This window comes from Calliphora vicina, chromosome 4 (genome assembly GCF_958450345.1).
Source record: "Calliphora vicina chromosome 4, idCalVici1.1, whole genome shotgun sequence".
Taxonomy (NCBI): Eukaryota; Metazoa; Arthropoda; class Insecta; order Diptera; family Calliphoridae; genus Calliphora; species Calliphora vicina.
In genome coordinates, this window is record NC_088783.1 from 113163834 (window position 1) to 113178353 (window position 14520).

Sequence of the window (14520 nt, forward strand, 5' to 3'; positions counted from 1 at the left end):
CAGTTGATTAAGTTTTAGTTAAATATTTCTTATAAACAAAAAAAAACTTTTTACTAAACCAAAACAAAATATTAATAATATTCCTAATTTATAAACAGGGATTAAATTTAATTTCTAATTAAGTCCTTCTTACTAAATAAACAAAAAATCATAAAAAATACTAAGTTATTTAAAGAAAAACCAAAGCATACTTTTCTAAACATTAACTATAAGTTAGCTGGTCTGGCATCACAATGTCAAAACACAGTTGTATTTTTTGGGTATTTTGTTTTTACAACCATGTGTTTGATGCTTTTGTATTACACTTGCAGAAAAAACAACAAAGAAATGTTTTTTTTATATTAAGAATTGCTTGACTAACATAAATACATAATAAAGCATAATTGCCAAATCATTAATCATCATTATTTAATAACAACAAATGTAAACAGTGTTTAAAGGAATTTTTGAATGATTTTTAAACAATTTTTTTTTTTAAATTCTTTAATTGTTGTTGTTTCTATAGTTAAGACTAAACTCTTCAAATCATTCAAAATTCTTTGCATTCATATTAAGCACAATATTTCAAATGATCTTTAATCAAATATAAAGTATTTTAAAAACAATTGCATTTAATACCAAGTACATATATGTATATGATGGCATTTACTTTTCTTTTTTTTTATATATATAATTTACAAAATATAATTAATGTTTTATTTTTTTTCATTAAAATTGAAAAATATAAACGAAATTTATATAAATTTTATATAAATAAAGTCCTGGTGAATTTAAAACAAAAATAAACTTCCAAAAAATAAATTGTAAATACCAAAACAAAAAACAAACAACATTTTATTCTTAGATTAAGTTACGAACTAAATAAATATTATTATAAACAGAAAAAAAGAAATTGCTCATTGATTATAAAGAAATATTTATAAAAAAACCAAAAAAATTTTAAGCGTAAGCATATACTAACAGTTATTATAATAAAATTGTATTAACTGTCAATATATTTTTATGTTAACTATAACTAACCCCCTGTCTATACTTGACAAATATTTATCATAAGAATAAGTGACATTTGTTGTCAAGACAAAGTTGTCTTAGCAAAAGCACTAACAATTTTGTCATAACGAAGCAATAATACTAATAAATGGAGACTATACCTGATAATTTTTTATCTTGACAACCATTTTGACGTTTATCATGATAAAAATTTGTCAAGTATAGACAGGGGGTAATGGAGGAGAGAAAATGTGCATAAAAATATAAATATAAAGTCAACTTTAAATTAACTGAAGACATCAAGAGCTATAGAAAACCTTCTCAACAATAGATTATTCTAAAGTCTCCGCTATAGACTAATTTAGAGACTAATTTATAGTCTCAATAGAATAATTTATAGCCTAATCTATTCTATAGTCCTGACTATGGCTTCTTCTGAAGTTTTGACTTTAGATTTTTTCTTATATTCTCCACTATAGTTTGTTTAAGAGCCTCTAGAGACAAACTACTAAAATATATTAAAATGATTTTAAGAAAATCTTTTTCTGGCTAATATTTAAGGCCATTTATTACACTACCTTTTTTTTACAAAATTATATTATTTCTTATTTGAGTTGAATTCAATTTCTATAGATTTTGAGAATTATTTTTCAAATTTATTTTAGAACTATGAGTGATCATCAGTACAAAACAATAACATAAATATTGAATTGTTTTCAGGTTCCTTTTAATTGAAATTTTTGTTTTTGCCATTATCATAAGACTAAACTATATAGGATCTGATATATTTTTCAACATATTATTTGTTTTTTTTTTTATACTAATTTCTTTTATTATTATTATTTACTTTTTAAATGTATAGAAAACCACTTAAACATATATTGTAAAGTTAAGCAAAATATTTAAAATCACACTTAAAATTGTAATTTTACAAGCAGAAAACAAAAAACACAAACGAAATAATTAAAAGCCATTTTATTTAATAGATTACATAAAATACAAAAGAAAAACACACAAAATTATAAAATATTGTAAATTTAAAAACTAATAAACAACAAACCAAAAAATAATTTAAATATAATGCCAAATAAAAAATAATAATAAAAAAACTATTTGTTTAATTGCTATTTTAAATCATATAGTAAATTACAAACACTGTAAGTCATGTAATTTACAGTTTTTAATATGCAAAAACTTTAATTTTTTAATTTAGATTCAGTTAAATTGAAAAATTTACATTTTCCCTGCTTATAAATAGCGGAGTTTACTTTAAACAAAAACTAAAGCATAATTTAGGGAGCTATAAAAAATACATCTTATAAGAAGTTGCCAGATCAAAAAATATTTATGTTGATGAAAACAATAAAGCATAGCCTAATTTAGGGAGCCTTAAAAGAAAACGGATTTAAAAATTGCCATATTATAAATATAAATGATAAAAATAAGAAACTAAAGCATGCTTTAGGGAGCTTTTAAAAACATCTAAGCGCTATCAGATAAAAAAACTCCTTTTTGTTAAAATGAAAAAAATCACAATAGGAAGTTTAGTAAAATTATACTTTTAGTAATAATAACACACAATATTATTTGTTAATGATACATTATATGTAAAAATTAAAAATTTTTATAAAAAATATAAAAATAATATTATAGACTAGTAAAACAAACTTAGACAGGCAAATATAGCTCTTTGCGCAATGTTGTATTGGTTTCTGGCAACATAACATCATCATAACCGGTTTTTTTCTTCGAAATATCATTGGTAACAAACGTTAAAATATCCAACATATGCTTGCTAAACAATAAAACAAAAAAATTCCAATTATTTTTGAAAGAAAATTATATTATCAACCTACCATTTGCCATATTTTTGTATAAATTTACAGATTGATTCAACAAACCAACTGCCTTGGGTTGGATCACGCAAAGATTCAGTGCCTTTTATAGCAGACATGCCCCACAACATGTCGGCATAAGCATCTGGTGAAAAATTTTCTATAACTTTGGAACTAGTCTAAATAAATAAATAAATAAAGCAAGATATAATAGTTATATAAATAAATAGTTTCCATACCGTATCGACTTTAGGATCATATCTTTGGCATGCTTGTAATAAAACAATTTTTGGCTTTCCTTTTAAGGTGTCAGCTGTTAATATCTCCTTTATATCCGTTATTGCTACCGGTATAGAATTACAGCCATAAACAGCACCTGCACACAAAATTATTAAATACATTAATTTAAGACATTTAAATTAAAAATTAATTGCTAACAACTTACCCTCCATACCATGCGTTAGTATACAAATAATAATCGAATCTTTGAGAAGACTTTTCTTAACCGTTTCCCGTATGTGATGTAAAATCTCCGTATGTGTGAGATTATTGAATACGTGTGGAATATAGCCGTATGAGGAAAAGAGTTCTTTAAGTTTATCACGATCAACATCGGTACCTCTTCGCGTGGTTTTGAATTTTATATCAGGTAACAGGTGCTAAAAGAGAAGACGAGCATTAACGAGTGAAAAAAAGTACTTTTTAGTGAAATAATTACTTTTTAGTGCAAAAAGTACTTTTTAGTGAAATAATTACTTTTTAGTGAAAAAAGTACTTTTTTGTGAAAAAAGTACTTTTTATTGAAAAATGTACTTTTTAGTGAAAAAAGTAACATTTAGTGAAAAAAGTAACTTTTAGTGAAAAAAGTAATTTTTAGTGAAAAAAGTAATTTTTAGTGAAAAAAGTACTTTTTAGTGAAAAAAGTACTTTTTAGTGAAAAAAGTACTTTTTAGTGAAAAAAGTAATTTTTAGTGAAAAAAGTAATTTTTAGTGAAAAAAGTAATTTTTAGTGAAAAAAGTAATTTTTAGTGAAAAAAGTAATTTTTAGTGAAAAAAGTATTTTTTAGTGCAAAAAGTACTTTTTAGTGAAAAAAGTACTTTTTAGTGAAAAAAAATACTTTTTAGTAAAATGAATAAAGCTCTGTGAAGTAAACAAAATTTAACTAAAAACAAGTAAGAGAGCTATATTCGACTGTGCCGAATCTTATATACACTTCACCAAATTATACTTCAAAATTTAATCAAATTTTTTAGGTAAACAAAATTTATTTTTTTTTCCAAAGTTGTTTTTAATTTTTTGGAAAATTTTTTTTTCGAATTTTTATTAATTTTTTTTTTTTAAATTTAAAATTTTTTTTTAAATTTAAAATTTTTTTTTAAATTTAAAATTTTTTTTTAAATTTAAATTTTTAAATTTAAATTTTTTTTTTAAATATTAAACAAAAATTTTGTTTTTTGGTTAAAAAAAAAATTCGGGTTAAAATTCAAATTTTAAATATTTTTAGGTAAACAAAATTTATTTTTTTTCCTAAGTTGTTTTTTAATTTTTTAGAAAAATTTATTTTTCGAATTTTTATTTAAATTTTTTTTTAAATTTAAAATTTTTTTTTTTAAATTTAAATTCTTTTTTTTTAAATATTAAACAAAAATTTTGTTTTTTGGTTATAAAAAAATTCGGGTTAAAATTTATTTTTTTCCGATTTTGAACCATTGTAGGTCCAACTTACTATGGTCTTATATACGTCGTTGCAAAGGTCTTTGAAATATCTATCATTAGATATCCATATTGTCTATATTAATGACTTAGTAATCCAGATATACGTCAAAAATAGGTAAAAAATCGAGGTTGTCCTGATTTTTTCCTCATATCTCAGCCATTTGTGGACCGATTTTGCTGATTTTAAATAGGAAACTTCTTGAAAACATGTCTGATAGAATTATTGAAGATTTGGATCCCGAAGATATCTTGGGTCTTCAGAAAATTGATTTCAACATGTAGACAGACAGAAGGACATGGCTTAATCGACTCCGCTATCTATAAGGATCCAGAATATATGTATATACTTTATAGGGTCGGAAAATTATTTGTGGAAATTACAAACGGAATGACAAACTTATATATACCCTTCTCACGAAGGTGAAGGGTATAAAAAATATGGAAAATAAAATTTTTTAAGTGAAAAATATAGATTTTTCTAATATAATTGATACAATTATTTATTTACCTGTAATTTCGGATCAGTTTCTTCATAAAATGTATTTTGATTTATTATCAAAATATGACCAGCATTTTCTTTACTAATTTTATACCGTTCAGCAGCATCAAAATCGTCTGATAACTCTGCCTCTACAATATTACTAGCGACAGCACATGAATCGGAAGACATAGATATACCAGAATCCTTATAAGTACTCTTTGCCTCCGGTTGTGTCACAACATTTAATGTTTCACTGTCTGTAGTAGGTTTTTCATTTAATTGTTGATTTATGGTCTCTAGTAATATGTCCTTGATCGAATCCATATCATTAAATTTAAAATATTCAATAAGTATCTGTACATTACAGTCTTCCAAATACCTATCGCCAATGGTAATGACACGTTTTGACATCCAATTGATAAGAAATACCTCCAAATATGAAGAATCATAGAAACGTAAATGTTGACAGTTTGTATATTTTGTATTGATGTAGTTTATGAGCCGGCCGGCCTGATCGGGTGTTAAACGTTCGCAAATTTTATATAAAGCCTTGAGCAAGGGATGTATGTAAACACTTATTTCGGCAACATTGGGCAAATAGTGATGATATATATCTTGCCAGTGTAAACCCAATTTGCGTAACACCCTTTTGGCCCTTATAATAGCTAAAGCTTCCACAATATTTAACCTCCATGTATGAGGATTTAATTTGGTATAATTTATTAATATATCACTTCTTACAATTTGATCAGTTGCTTTAAGGCCCTGGCCTTGGGGAGGGTGCTGCGAGAGTACTATTAATTTTTGTAGTATAAATTCAATGCCGGATCTATCTTCACCATACAATAGGAAGCTCAAAGAAACCTATAATTAAAAAAAAAATTATATTAGTCATATTAAATTTAATTACTTTTTAGGGATTTTTAAACTTATTTACCAATTGATAAAAGCTTAAATCAGCTTCTACATATTGTAAATCCTCCAGGTCTATTTCATTTATACGCTCCATAATATTTTTTTTTCGACTGCTCATTTTTATTGGAATTTAAATTTTATTTTTTTTTCTTGTTCTTTGTTTTCCTTTTGCCAAAAACAATTCAATTAGTGCTGCCAACTTACGAGTTTTTCGCTCAATTTGAGGATTATTTTTTTAATATTGGTGTATTTTTAATAGAAATTATTGGCAGCACTTTACATAACGTAAACGACAGGTATGGAAATGTTGGTAGTATCGTAGTTTTCATAAGGTAACATATGTAGATACGAGACCATGGCGAATTTATACAAGGTGGAGTCAGTCAAACAGCTGATAACATTTTGTTTTCGCTTTTTAGTTCTAACAATTGTCAAAGCTGGTTTTTATATTTAAATATCTACATATTCTAAGCTTATTAACAAAATATTTATTTTTTACATAATTATTCTATTATCTACACTATATAAGTTTTAATACTTATTTGTTTAATTTTTCATTTTAGTTTTTTGACATTTGTTAAGACCAATTGTTGTTTTTGTAGAACTGCCACCACCTTGTATGAATTCGCCTTGGACGATACGTAATATATATTATTTTGTCATATTTAAAATCATTTTGATAATTTTAAAAGTATTATTGTTGTTGAGTGGAATATTTGCCATATTTAGCCCAATGGGCTTGGTTTGAATTTATGCAAAAAATAGACATTTAAAATAATATATTTTACATATTTCAGTTTCCAACCCTGGTAAATAATATAATTAAACAGGTGGTAATCAATAATGGCAACTTTTTAAAGAAAAAGCTGCTAAATAGGTCTTAGAAATCGCTTGAAAATTTATAAATTTATATACTAAACTTAACAACACTGATTGTCAATAATAGAAATCAGCTGTTACTCAATTGCAAAAAAATACTTAACGCAGTTGCAAAAAAGGGTATTATCTCACCCTGAAATATAATTGAGGGTGAAATATGTAACATATCAAGGTGCATTTAAGGTGCCTTGTAACATATTTACCACTTATTTATGCAACATATTTAGAAAGGAAAACGGCAACTCTTCGCATGTTTGCATACATTTCTAGAATGGAACATACCCCTGCGCCAATGGTAACATAAATGGAACATTTTTCTCAGAAAACACCATATGTTACAAACTTTACAGATCCATTGTGTCGTGCGCTCGATAACGGAGAAAAATTTGTTCATGTTCTTCTGTGTTTTCATAATTTTAAATTATGAAAAACAATGTTGGCTATCGTTACCTTTAAATAACCCTTCAGTTCAATTATCGTTACCGCTAAAATACCATTACCGAAAATACCGTTAAAGAAATTCTATAAATATGTATGTAATTCTGAATTATAAAAATACCCAATTTTATTTTCCGTAAATGAGTTTTTTGAAATACATATACAGAAGTTAAAATGTAATAATAGAAATGATTCAGACAAGATGATTCAATATGGGGAAAATTTTTGATTATAAATCTAAATATTTTTTTTAATTCAATAATTATTTAATCATTATAATCATATTTATACCAAATTCATTAAAACTAGAGAAGTACAATTAATCGAATAATCAAACATTTTGATTAGTCAAGATACTTATAAAAAAAATGGTGATTTCTTGATGCAATTTTGACAGGACAAATTTTTGCAACAGAAAACCAAACACAAAAAAATACGTTAAGTGCAAAAATTTACACCATCACTGCCAACAATCAAAGCAATTAAGCTCACGCTTTACACTCTACTGGGCAAATAAAGTTCTTTACGCATTGTGCTACTGGTGGAGGGTAACATAACTTGATTTGCATCGCCCTTGCGCCTAGATATATCACGTGTTACCGCTGTTAAAATATCCAACATATGTTTGCTATAGAAAAATAACACAACTAAGTACAACTACTAAACTTGAAAACGTTTGCTTTTAAAAACACTTACCAGTCACCATATTTCTGGGTAAATTTATACAAAGAGTCCACAAACCAACTGCCATGTTCAGTATGACGTAAAGCATCGGTACCCGGTATAGATGACATGGCCAATAATATGTCAGCATAGGCATCGGGTGAAAAATCTGTTATAGATGTGGAACTTTTCTAAAAAGTAATAAAAGGTATTTTTGTTACTACTAACAAATAATAATTTAAATAACTACCGTATTCACAGTACAAATGTTTCTCTGGCATGCTTGTATGATCAGAATTTTTGGTTTGCCCTTTAAAGTGTCCGCCGTTAATACCTCCTTAATTTCAGTTATTGCCACCGGCACACTATTGCAACCAAAAACAACACCTGTCCAAAATAAAAAAAACAAATGTAAAAAATTTAAAATTTTTCCAAAGGTTCGAAAGAATTAATTCTTAATTCAAGGTTCAACATCGAAATAAATTTTATCTCTTTAACATTTCATTACTGAATTCATTACAAATTAGTTCATAGGCTTAATTCCTTCAAACTTCAAACGTATTGAATTAATTTCTTTTAGAATCCGTTCTTTGCAGAATTAATTCCTTATTGAATCATTCAAGTTTTCTTTAATTCAAATCCCTTACAAAATAGTTTTAAAAATGTATTCAATGAATCAATTCAAATCTATTACAAAAAGGCTTTACTAGTTTTTTTCAATTCAATTTGTAAATCAAAAACTTAGCCTCTTAGAATGAAGATAAAGAATTTGTTTTGCCGGGAATACTTATGTATATGGAATGAAATGCTGACTAAAATTGAATTAATATATTATTTTTGTTAATCCTTACCCTCCATGCCATGTGATAGTATACAAATGATTAAGGAATCTTTAAGTAGACTTTTCTTAACAGTTTCACGTATCTGATGTAACATCTCTAAATGTGTAAGATTTTCAAATGGCAAAGGTATATAGCCGAAGGAGGAGTAGAGATCCTTAAGTTTGTCACGATCCACATTGGTACCGCTACGATTGGCTATGGAATCGTACATAACTGGTACGAGATGCTAATGAAGAAAAATAAACAATTATTGAATGAAATAATATTACTTAAATGTAGATTCAATAAAAATAACAAAAACATTGCTAGGATTCGATTTAAGAATAAATAAAATATAAACCAAATACTTACCCGATATTTTGGATCTGTTTCTTTATAAAATTTACTTTGATTTATAATCAATACATAGCCGGCACTTTTTTTACTAATTGCATAACGTTCCGTACTATCAAACTCCTGCTGTTGTACTGTGTGAGGCTGCTGCGCAATGGCAACGTTATTATGATTGCTACATTCACTGCTATGCAATTCCTGAGGCGTATCCACACAGGAATCCCTTAAATGTCGTGTATTAAGTAAAGGCTTGTTATTACGTTGCTCATTTTTGAAATTTTGATTTATGGTCTCGTACAGTAAGTCCTTAATGCCATCCATATCATTAAATTTAAAATACTCGATGAGGATTTCTACATTACAGCCCTTAAGTTTTTCATCGCCAATCTTTATTATACGTTTGCTCAGCCAGTTTAGCAGGAAAACTTCCAAATATGATAAATCATAGAAACGTAAATCTTGACTGTTGTGATACTTTGTATTGACATCATTAACTAGCTTGCCCGCCTGATCGGGCGTTAAACGCTCACAAATTGTATACAAAGCCTTAAGTAAGGGATGTATGTGCACACTTATTTCCGCTACATGAGGCAAAAATGTATGGTAAACTTCCAGCCAGGGTATACCCAATTTGCGCAGCACCCTTTTAGCCTTTATAATAGCTAAAGCTTCTACAATATGTAACCTCCAAGTTTGGGGATTTAATTTAGCATAATTTCTTAATATATCACTTGCTGTCAGCTGTTCCCCTTCCCTAAGGCCTTTGCCTTGGGGAGGATGATGTGATAATATTATTAATCTTTGTAATATAAATTGTGTGCGTGATCTGTCATCGCCATATAAAAGGAATCCCAAAGAGACCTACATATTATGTGCAACAAGTATTAGTCATTCTGTTTACTATTAACTCCAATTTCATGTTTATTTTTCGTACTTACCAATTGATAAAAGCATAAATCTGTTTCTACATATTGCAAATCCTCTACTTCGATATTATTAATATGTTCCATAAAAGATTTTGGTCCAGTACCCATTTGCCTTTAATTCGAAGAATCCCCTTTTTTAACTTGTGTAGCAAATAAACAAAAAAGAAAACAAAAAAAAATACAAGCATAAACACAAGGCGAATTCATAAAAGATGGAAACAGTTAAACAGCTGATAGATTCTTTTTCGCTTGTTTTGTTCTAGCAGCTGTCAAAGCAGGTTTTTATATTTTAATATTGCCATGCTCAAGGCTTATTAACAAAATACTGATTTTTTACATTACAAATTTATACTACCAGAATTCAAATATTCACATTACTTTAATTTTTAATACATATTTTTTAAATTTATGTGTAAACAAACAGCTGTTTCTGATATTTGCTACTTGTTGCGACTTGTTGTCGCCTTGGATAAACCCAAATATAACAGTGCTGCCAAGTCATTGTTGCTATCACTTCAGAGTAGAGTTTCTAATTTTTCGGTTTTTTTCATTAATTAAAAATTTGTTAATGCAAAGTTTGGTTATCGATTCCAAACGGTTAAAAGGTAACGATAAATAACATTATTTCAATAAATATCGATTAAGACAAAAGGGAATGTTGAAGAAGTCTACCAAAGACACTTTCAAGATTGCATCAAAGATTAATGAGGAATTTAACAAGTATTTAAACAATTTTTCCTATAAATATGAAATATCACTTATATCCGTCATATTTTTAGATCAGAATTTAAACTTTGGCATATCCAACTAATTATTTTCCAAAAAAAAACCAACTAATTATAGAGTTATATATTAGAAACAGTTTTTAAAATATACTTAAAACAATCAGTTATAAGCAAAACCTCGAACCGGTACAAGATTACATATTATCCATTCTAGCTGTCACTTTATTTAGTTTGTCTAAAACCCATATTTCCCAACCCTGGTTTTTGTTATCAAGGCGAATCAAATGAATTCGCCTTGATTGTTATTAATTCTCTGTGATTGACAGTGGTAAACAAACCAATGCTTTTTTTTATACACAAAAGTTTAAAAAAATTACTTAAAATTTGTTTAAAAAATTAGCTAGCACTAAGTATAATGTTAATTTCAAATCCAGACTTAATAAATAGTTGCCGGGTGTGCCGTAGCCCTAATCAGGATGGTGATTATGAATGTTTGTATCAAACGCCCACAGCACACGAGGAGAGACCCATGCTGAGTGAGGCTGGAATTTTATATGAAAACCTATTTGATGTAAGATTTTCCTACGACTTTATGGATATGTTTTTAATTTATGGTTTTCTTTAGATTTCTGTCAATATCGGAGAGTATTATCCACAATTTTTGTGCAATAGTTGTGATTTACAGATGAAACTTTTCAAGAAACTCAAAGATAAAGCCTATAAAACTTTGAAATACTTGCAAAATTTGTATGAAGAGCAAATAAGCAATGCTAAAGAGGATGACGAACAGGAGGAACTGCAAACAGAGGCAGCCTATGAACAAGAGGCTTTGCAAAACTGTGAAGATAATGAAACAGATGTTTTGGAAACATTAGAGGAATATGATAGCTTAGAAAATCGTTACCAGGAAAGTGAGGCTAGTGAATATCAGCAAAATGCCACTAGTGAGTATCAGGAAAAATTAGCCAATGAATATCAAGAAGAGACAGCTGAAGTGTACCATGAAAGTCAAACCAATGAATACCAAGAGAGCTTAAAAACTGAATTAGTTAATGAATATCTAGAAGAGACAGCTGAAGTGTACCATGAAAGTCAAACCAATGAATACCAAGAGAGCTTAAAAACTGAATACCCAGCGAATGCATCTGATGAGTACCTAGAAATGAAATTAACTACGTTGAACAGCCTCAGGGATGAACAAATACAACAAGAATCCCTATATACACAAGGGAATAGCCACACGGAAGAACAAATACAACAAGAAACCCTTTACACACAAGAGGATCCGAATCATACCATAGCCACTGCTGTAGGGGATTCTCAAGAATCAGCTATAAATATTGTGTCACGGAGAAACCAATTTAAAGTAGAAATTAACCCCACCATTACCGACTTGAAATATCGGTTTTCAACCGAAGAAAATACTGAAAATAGCAATGAGAATATACCACAAATCAGATTAGATTTGGAACCAGTAATCGATAAAAGCGATTATGTTACAGAAATCTACGAGCTGCTAGAGGATGAAAACAAAGTCGAAAATTATATGGAACACAATGAAAACGTTGTAGAATATGATATATATACGGAAGAAAATACACATTCCAGCAGTACAGAATACAGTGATATAGAATATGTAATCGAAGAGGAAATGTGTGACATGCAGGATGAGGAAAATAAGGTTGAAGTGAAAAAATCAAATCCAGTGAAAAGAAGAAGGCCAAATAATGTCAGTAAAAGAAGAAAAATTGGTGGTGCGACCAAGAGAAGAGAGTATAAATGTGAGCCATGTCAGCTGGAGTTTGAAAACTTACAGGAGCAGAAATTACATAGGTAAGTTAAACAAATGCTTTGGTAAAAAAAAATAAAAAGAAAAAAGGGAGCCCATTAAACAAATTTCAACTGCGATTTTATTTTTGCAGAACTGAGGTACACGACGAAAAATATCCCTGTAGTGTATGCCCCAAAGAACTGAAATCTCTGCCCGCTTTACACCAGCACATGAAACTGCACAATGAACAACCAGCATTTCAATGTGAAATCTGCCAGAAAACCTTCAATCAAAAGGCCCACTATCAATATCACATGAATGTTCACAACAATGTGCGCAATTTCAAATGCAGCGAATGCGAAAAATCCTTCATTACCAAGACCGATTTGAAAGTGCATATGCGTTCTCACAACGGACATCGACCATATGTTTGCAATATCTGTGGCAAAGACTATTTGATGATGGAACATTTGAAAACCCATCTACTAACACACACAGATCAATATTTTCAATGTGATATTTGCAATCATAAGTTCTCCACACACAAAACTTTAAGGTTGCATGTGAAATCCATACACGTAGATGAGCCGAGATTTAAGTGTACGTTTTGTTCGAAACCCTTTCGCAGAAAACATCATTTGGAGGTAAGTTTGCTATTTTAAAGACTATTACAAGCCATTTATTTCAATTTTATTGTTGAATTTTTTTCCAGTATCACATGAAACTTCATCAAAAGAATGTTACATTTCTAGACAGTCGCTATGAGATGATTGACGATCCGGATGCGTGTGTTATTTCTGAGACTGGCTACAATTCTGATGATATTGTTGATCAGGAATTGGTGGATGATCCTGGTTTTATAGCTTTATAAAAATAAATAAATTGTAATGATATTTACCTGGATTTTATTTTTTATTAAAAAAACACTTTAAAAAAGGTTTAATTGATTTTGTTGTTTTTTATTTTGTTTTTATAATAGGTTTTTGTTGTTTTGTTGTTTATTTATTTGTATAATTTAATAATTATTAGAATCTAAATATATAATTAATTTTTCTTTTATTTTTGTTTGTTTATTTATTTCTTTCTTTGAAGCACTTTTATAACAGAAATTTTTGTTTAATATAATTTTTCTTTCAAGTTTTACTCTTAAAAACGCGCATTATTAAGCAATATAGAAAAAAATAACAATTTCTTTTAGTAAATATAAATTAGAAATAGAATTTTTAAAACAATTTGCTTAACAAACTGTCGAAATAAAAATTTAGTTTGGAATGAAATTTTAAAAATTAATAGAATTGCTACAAAATCTTTTTTTTTTAAAGGTAAATAATACAGATTTTCTCTTTTTTAATTTTGAATGGGAAAATATTTTGGAAAGTTTTAAGCGGTTTATTGGAATAGGTTTAGTTTTAGGCCGGAAAAGAGAGGTAGTTAATACTAAATAGGTTTTTTGTTTTAAGAGGAAAAGTGCAGTAGCTTTGTGTTTGTTTGTTTTTAAATATATAAATATGGTAAAAATTAATGGTTTTATATTTAGTAAATATATGCATATTAAAGAAAGTTTTAAGTTTAGGTTTTTATTTTTATAAAATAGTTTTTTTGTTTAAGGATTTTTATTACATTTATTATACAAAACTGCACTAGTTTTAAAGAAAGTTGACTACAAGTTGAGCACAATGACAATTTGTATATTATTGGTATGGAAAGTCTTGGTATAAATTTTGTTACAAATTGTAAAAAAAATTAAAATTTATAAAGACCTTCGGTTTGGAAAACAAAAAAATTGATACAGTTTCACTTTAAATAACAAAACAAGTGAGCAGACTAATGTTATTCGTTACTATTCTAAAGTTTTCTATGAAAATTACAATTTTAATTCATAATTTCCAGAAAAAAAAATTTATCAATAACAATTCGATATAATTTTTTGTAAAATTGTTATCGATAACAAGTTTTCTATGAAAAAAAAGTTATCGATACCAATTTTTCTATAAAAAAGGTATCG

General features: G+C 27.7%; 2 protein-coding genes across 2 annotated transcripts; one reads left to right on the forward strand and one right to left on the reverse strand.

Annotated features, from left to right (window-relative positions):
* Window positions 1-2646: 2646 nt before the first annotated feature.
* Window positions 2647-10171, reverse strand: Dredd (Caspase-8 Dredd). The gene is made up of 12 exons (XM_065509583.1): window positions 10032-10171; window positions 9112-9954; window positions 8770-8986; window positions 8169-8305; window positions 7952-8109; window positions 7755-7883; window positions 5961-6057; window positions 5051-5887; window positions 3271-3484; window positions 3065-3201; window positions 2847-3004; window positions 2647-2785 (listed from the first exon to the last, which is right to left on the reverse strand). Exons 1-12 carry the CDS (start codon window positions 10125-10127, stop codon window positions 2659-2661), a joined length of 3150 nt encoding a protein of 1049 aa, XP_065365655.1. The 5' UTR covers window positions 10128-10171; the 3' UTR covers window positions 2647-2658.
* A 951-nt stretch (window positions 10172-11122) lies between these two features.
* On the forward strand, window positions 11123-13401 carry LOC135957176 (zinc finger protein 37-like). Its single transcript, XM_065507865.1, has 4 exons — window positions 11123-11315; window positions 11370-12577; window positions 12667-13159; window positions 13228-13401. The coding sequence occupies exons 1-4, from the start codon at window positions 11160-11162 to the stop codon at window positions 13384-13386; spliced, it is 2016 nt and encodes a 671-aa protein (XP_065363937.1). The 5' UTR covers window positions 11123-11159; the 3' UTR covers window positions 13387-13401.
* Window positions 13402-14520: the final 1119 nt, after the last annotated feature.

Coding starts and splice junctions, on each gene's coding strand:
- Dredd (XM_065509583.1), bottom strand. CDS start 10,127: ATGGGTACTGGACCAAAATCTTTTATGGAACATATTAATAATATCGAA. Junction 8,987..9,111: donor AAACAGATCCAAAATATCGG/GTAAGTATTTGG, acceptor TTTCTTCATTAG/CATCTCGTACCAGTTATGTA. Junction 3,485..5,050: donor AAACTGATCCGAAATTACAG/GTAAATAAATAA, acceptor CTTCTCTTTTAG/CACCTGTTACCTGATATAAA.
- LOC135957176 (XM_065507865.1), top strand. CDS start 11,160: ATGTTAATTTCAAATCCAGACTTAATAAATAGTTGCCGGGTGTGCCGT. Junction 11,316..11,369: donor TATATGAAAACCTATTTGAT/GTAAGATTTTCC, acceptor GGTTTTCTTTAG/ATTTCTGTCAATATCGGAGA. Junction 12,578..12,666: donor CAGGAGCAGAAATTACATAG/GTAAGTTAAACA, acceptor TTATTTTTGCAG/AACTGAGGTACACGACGAAA.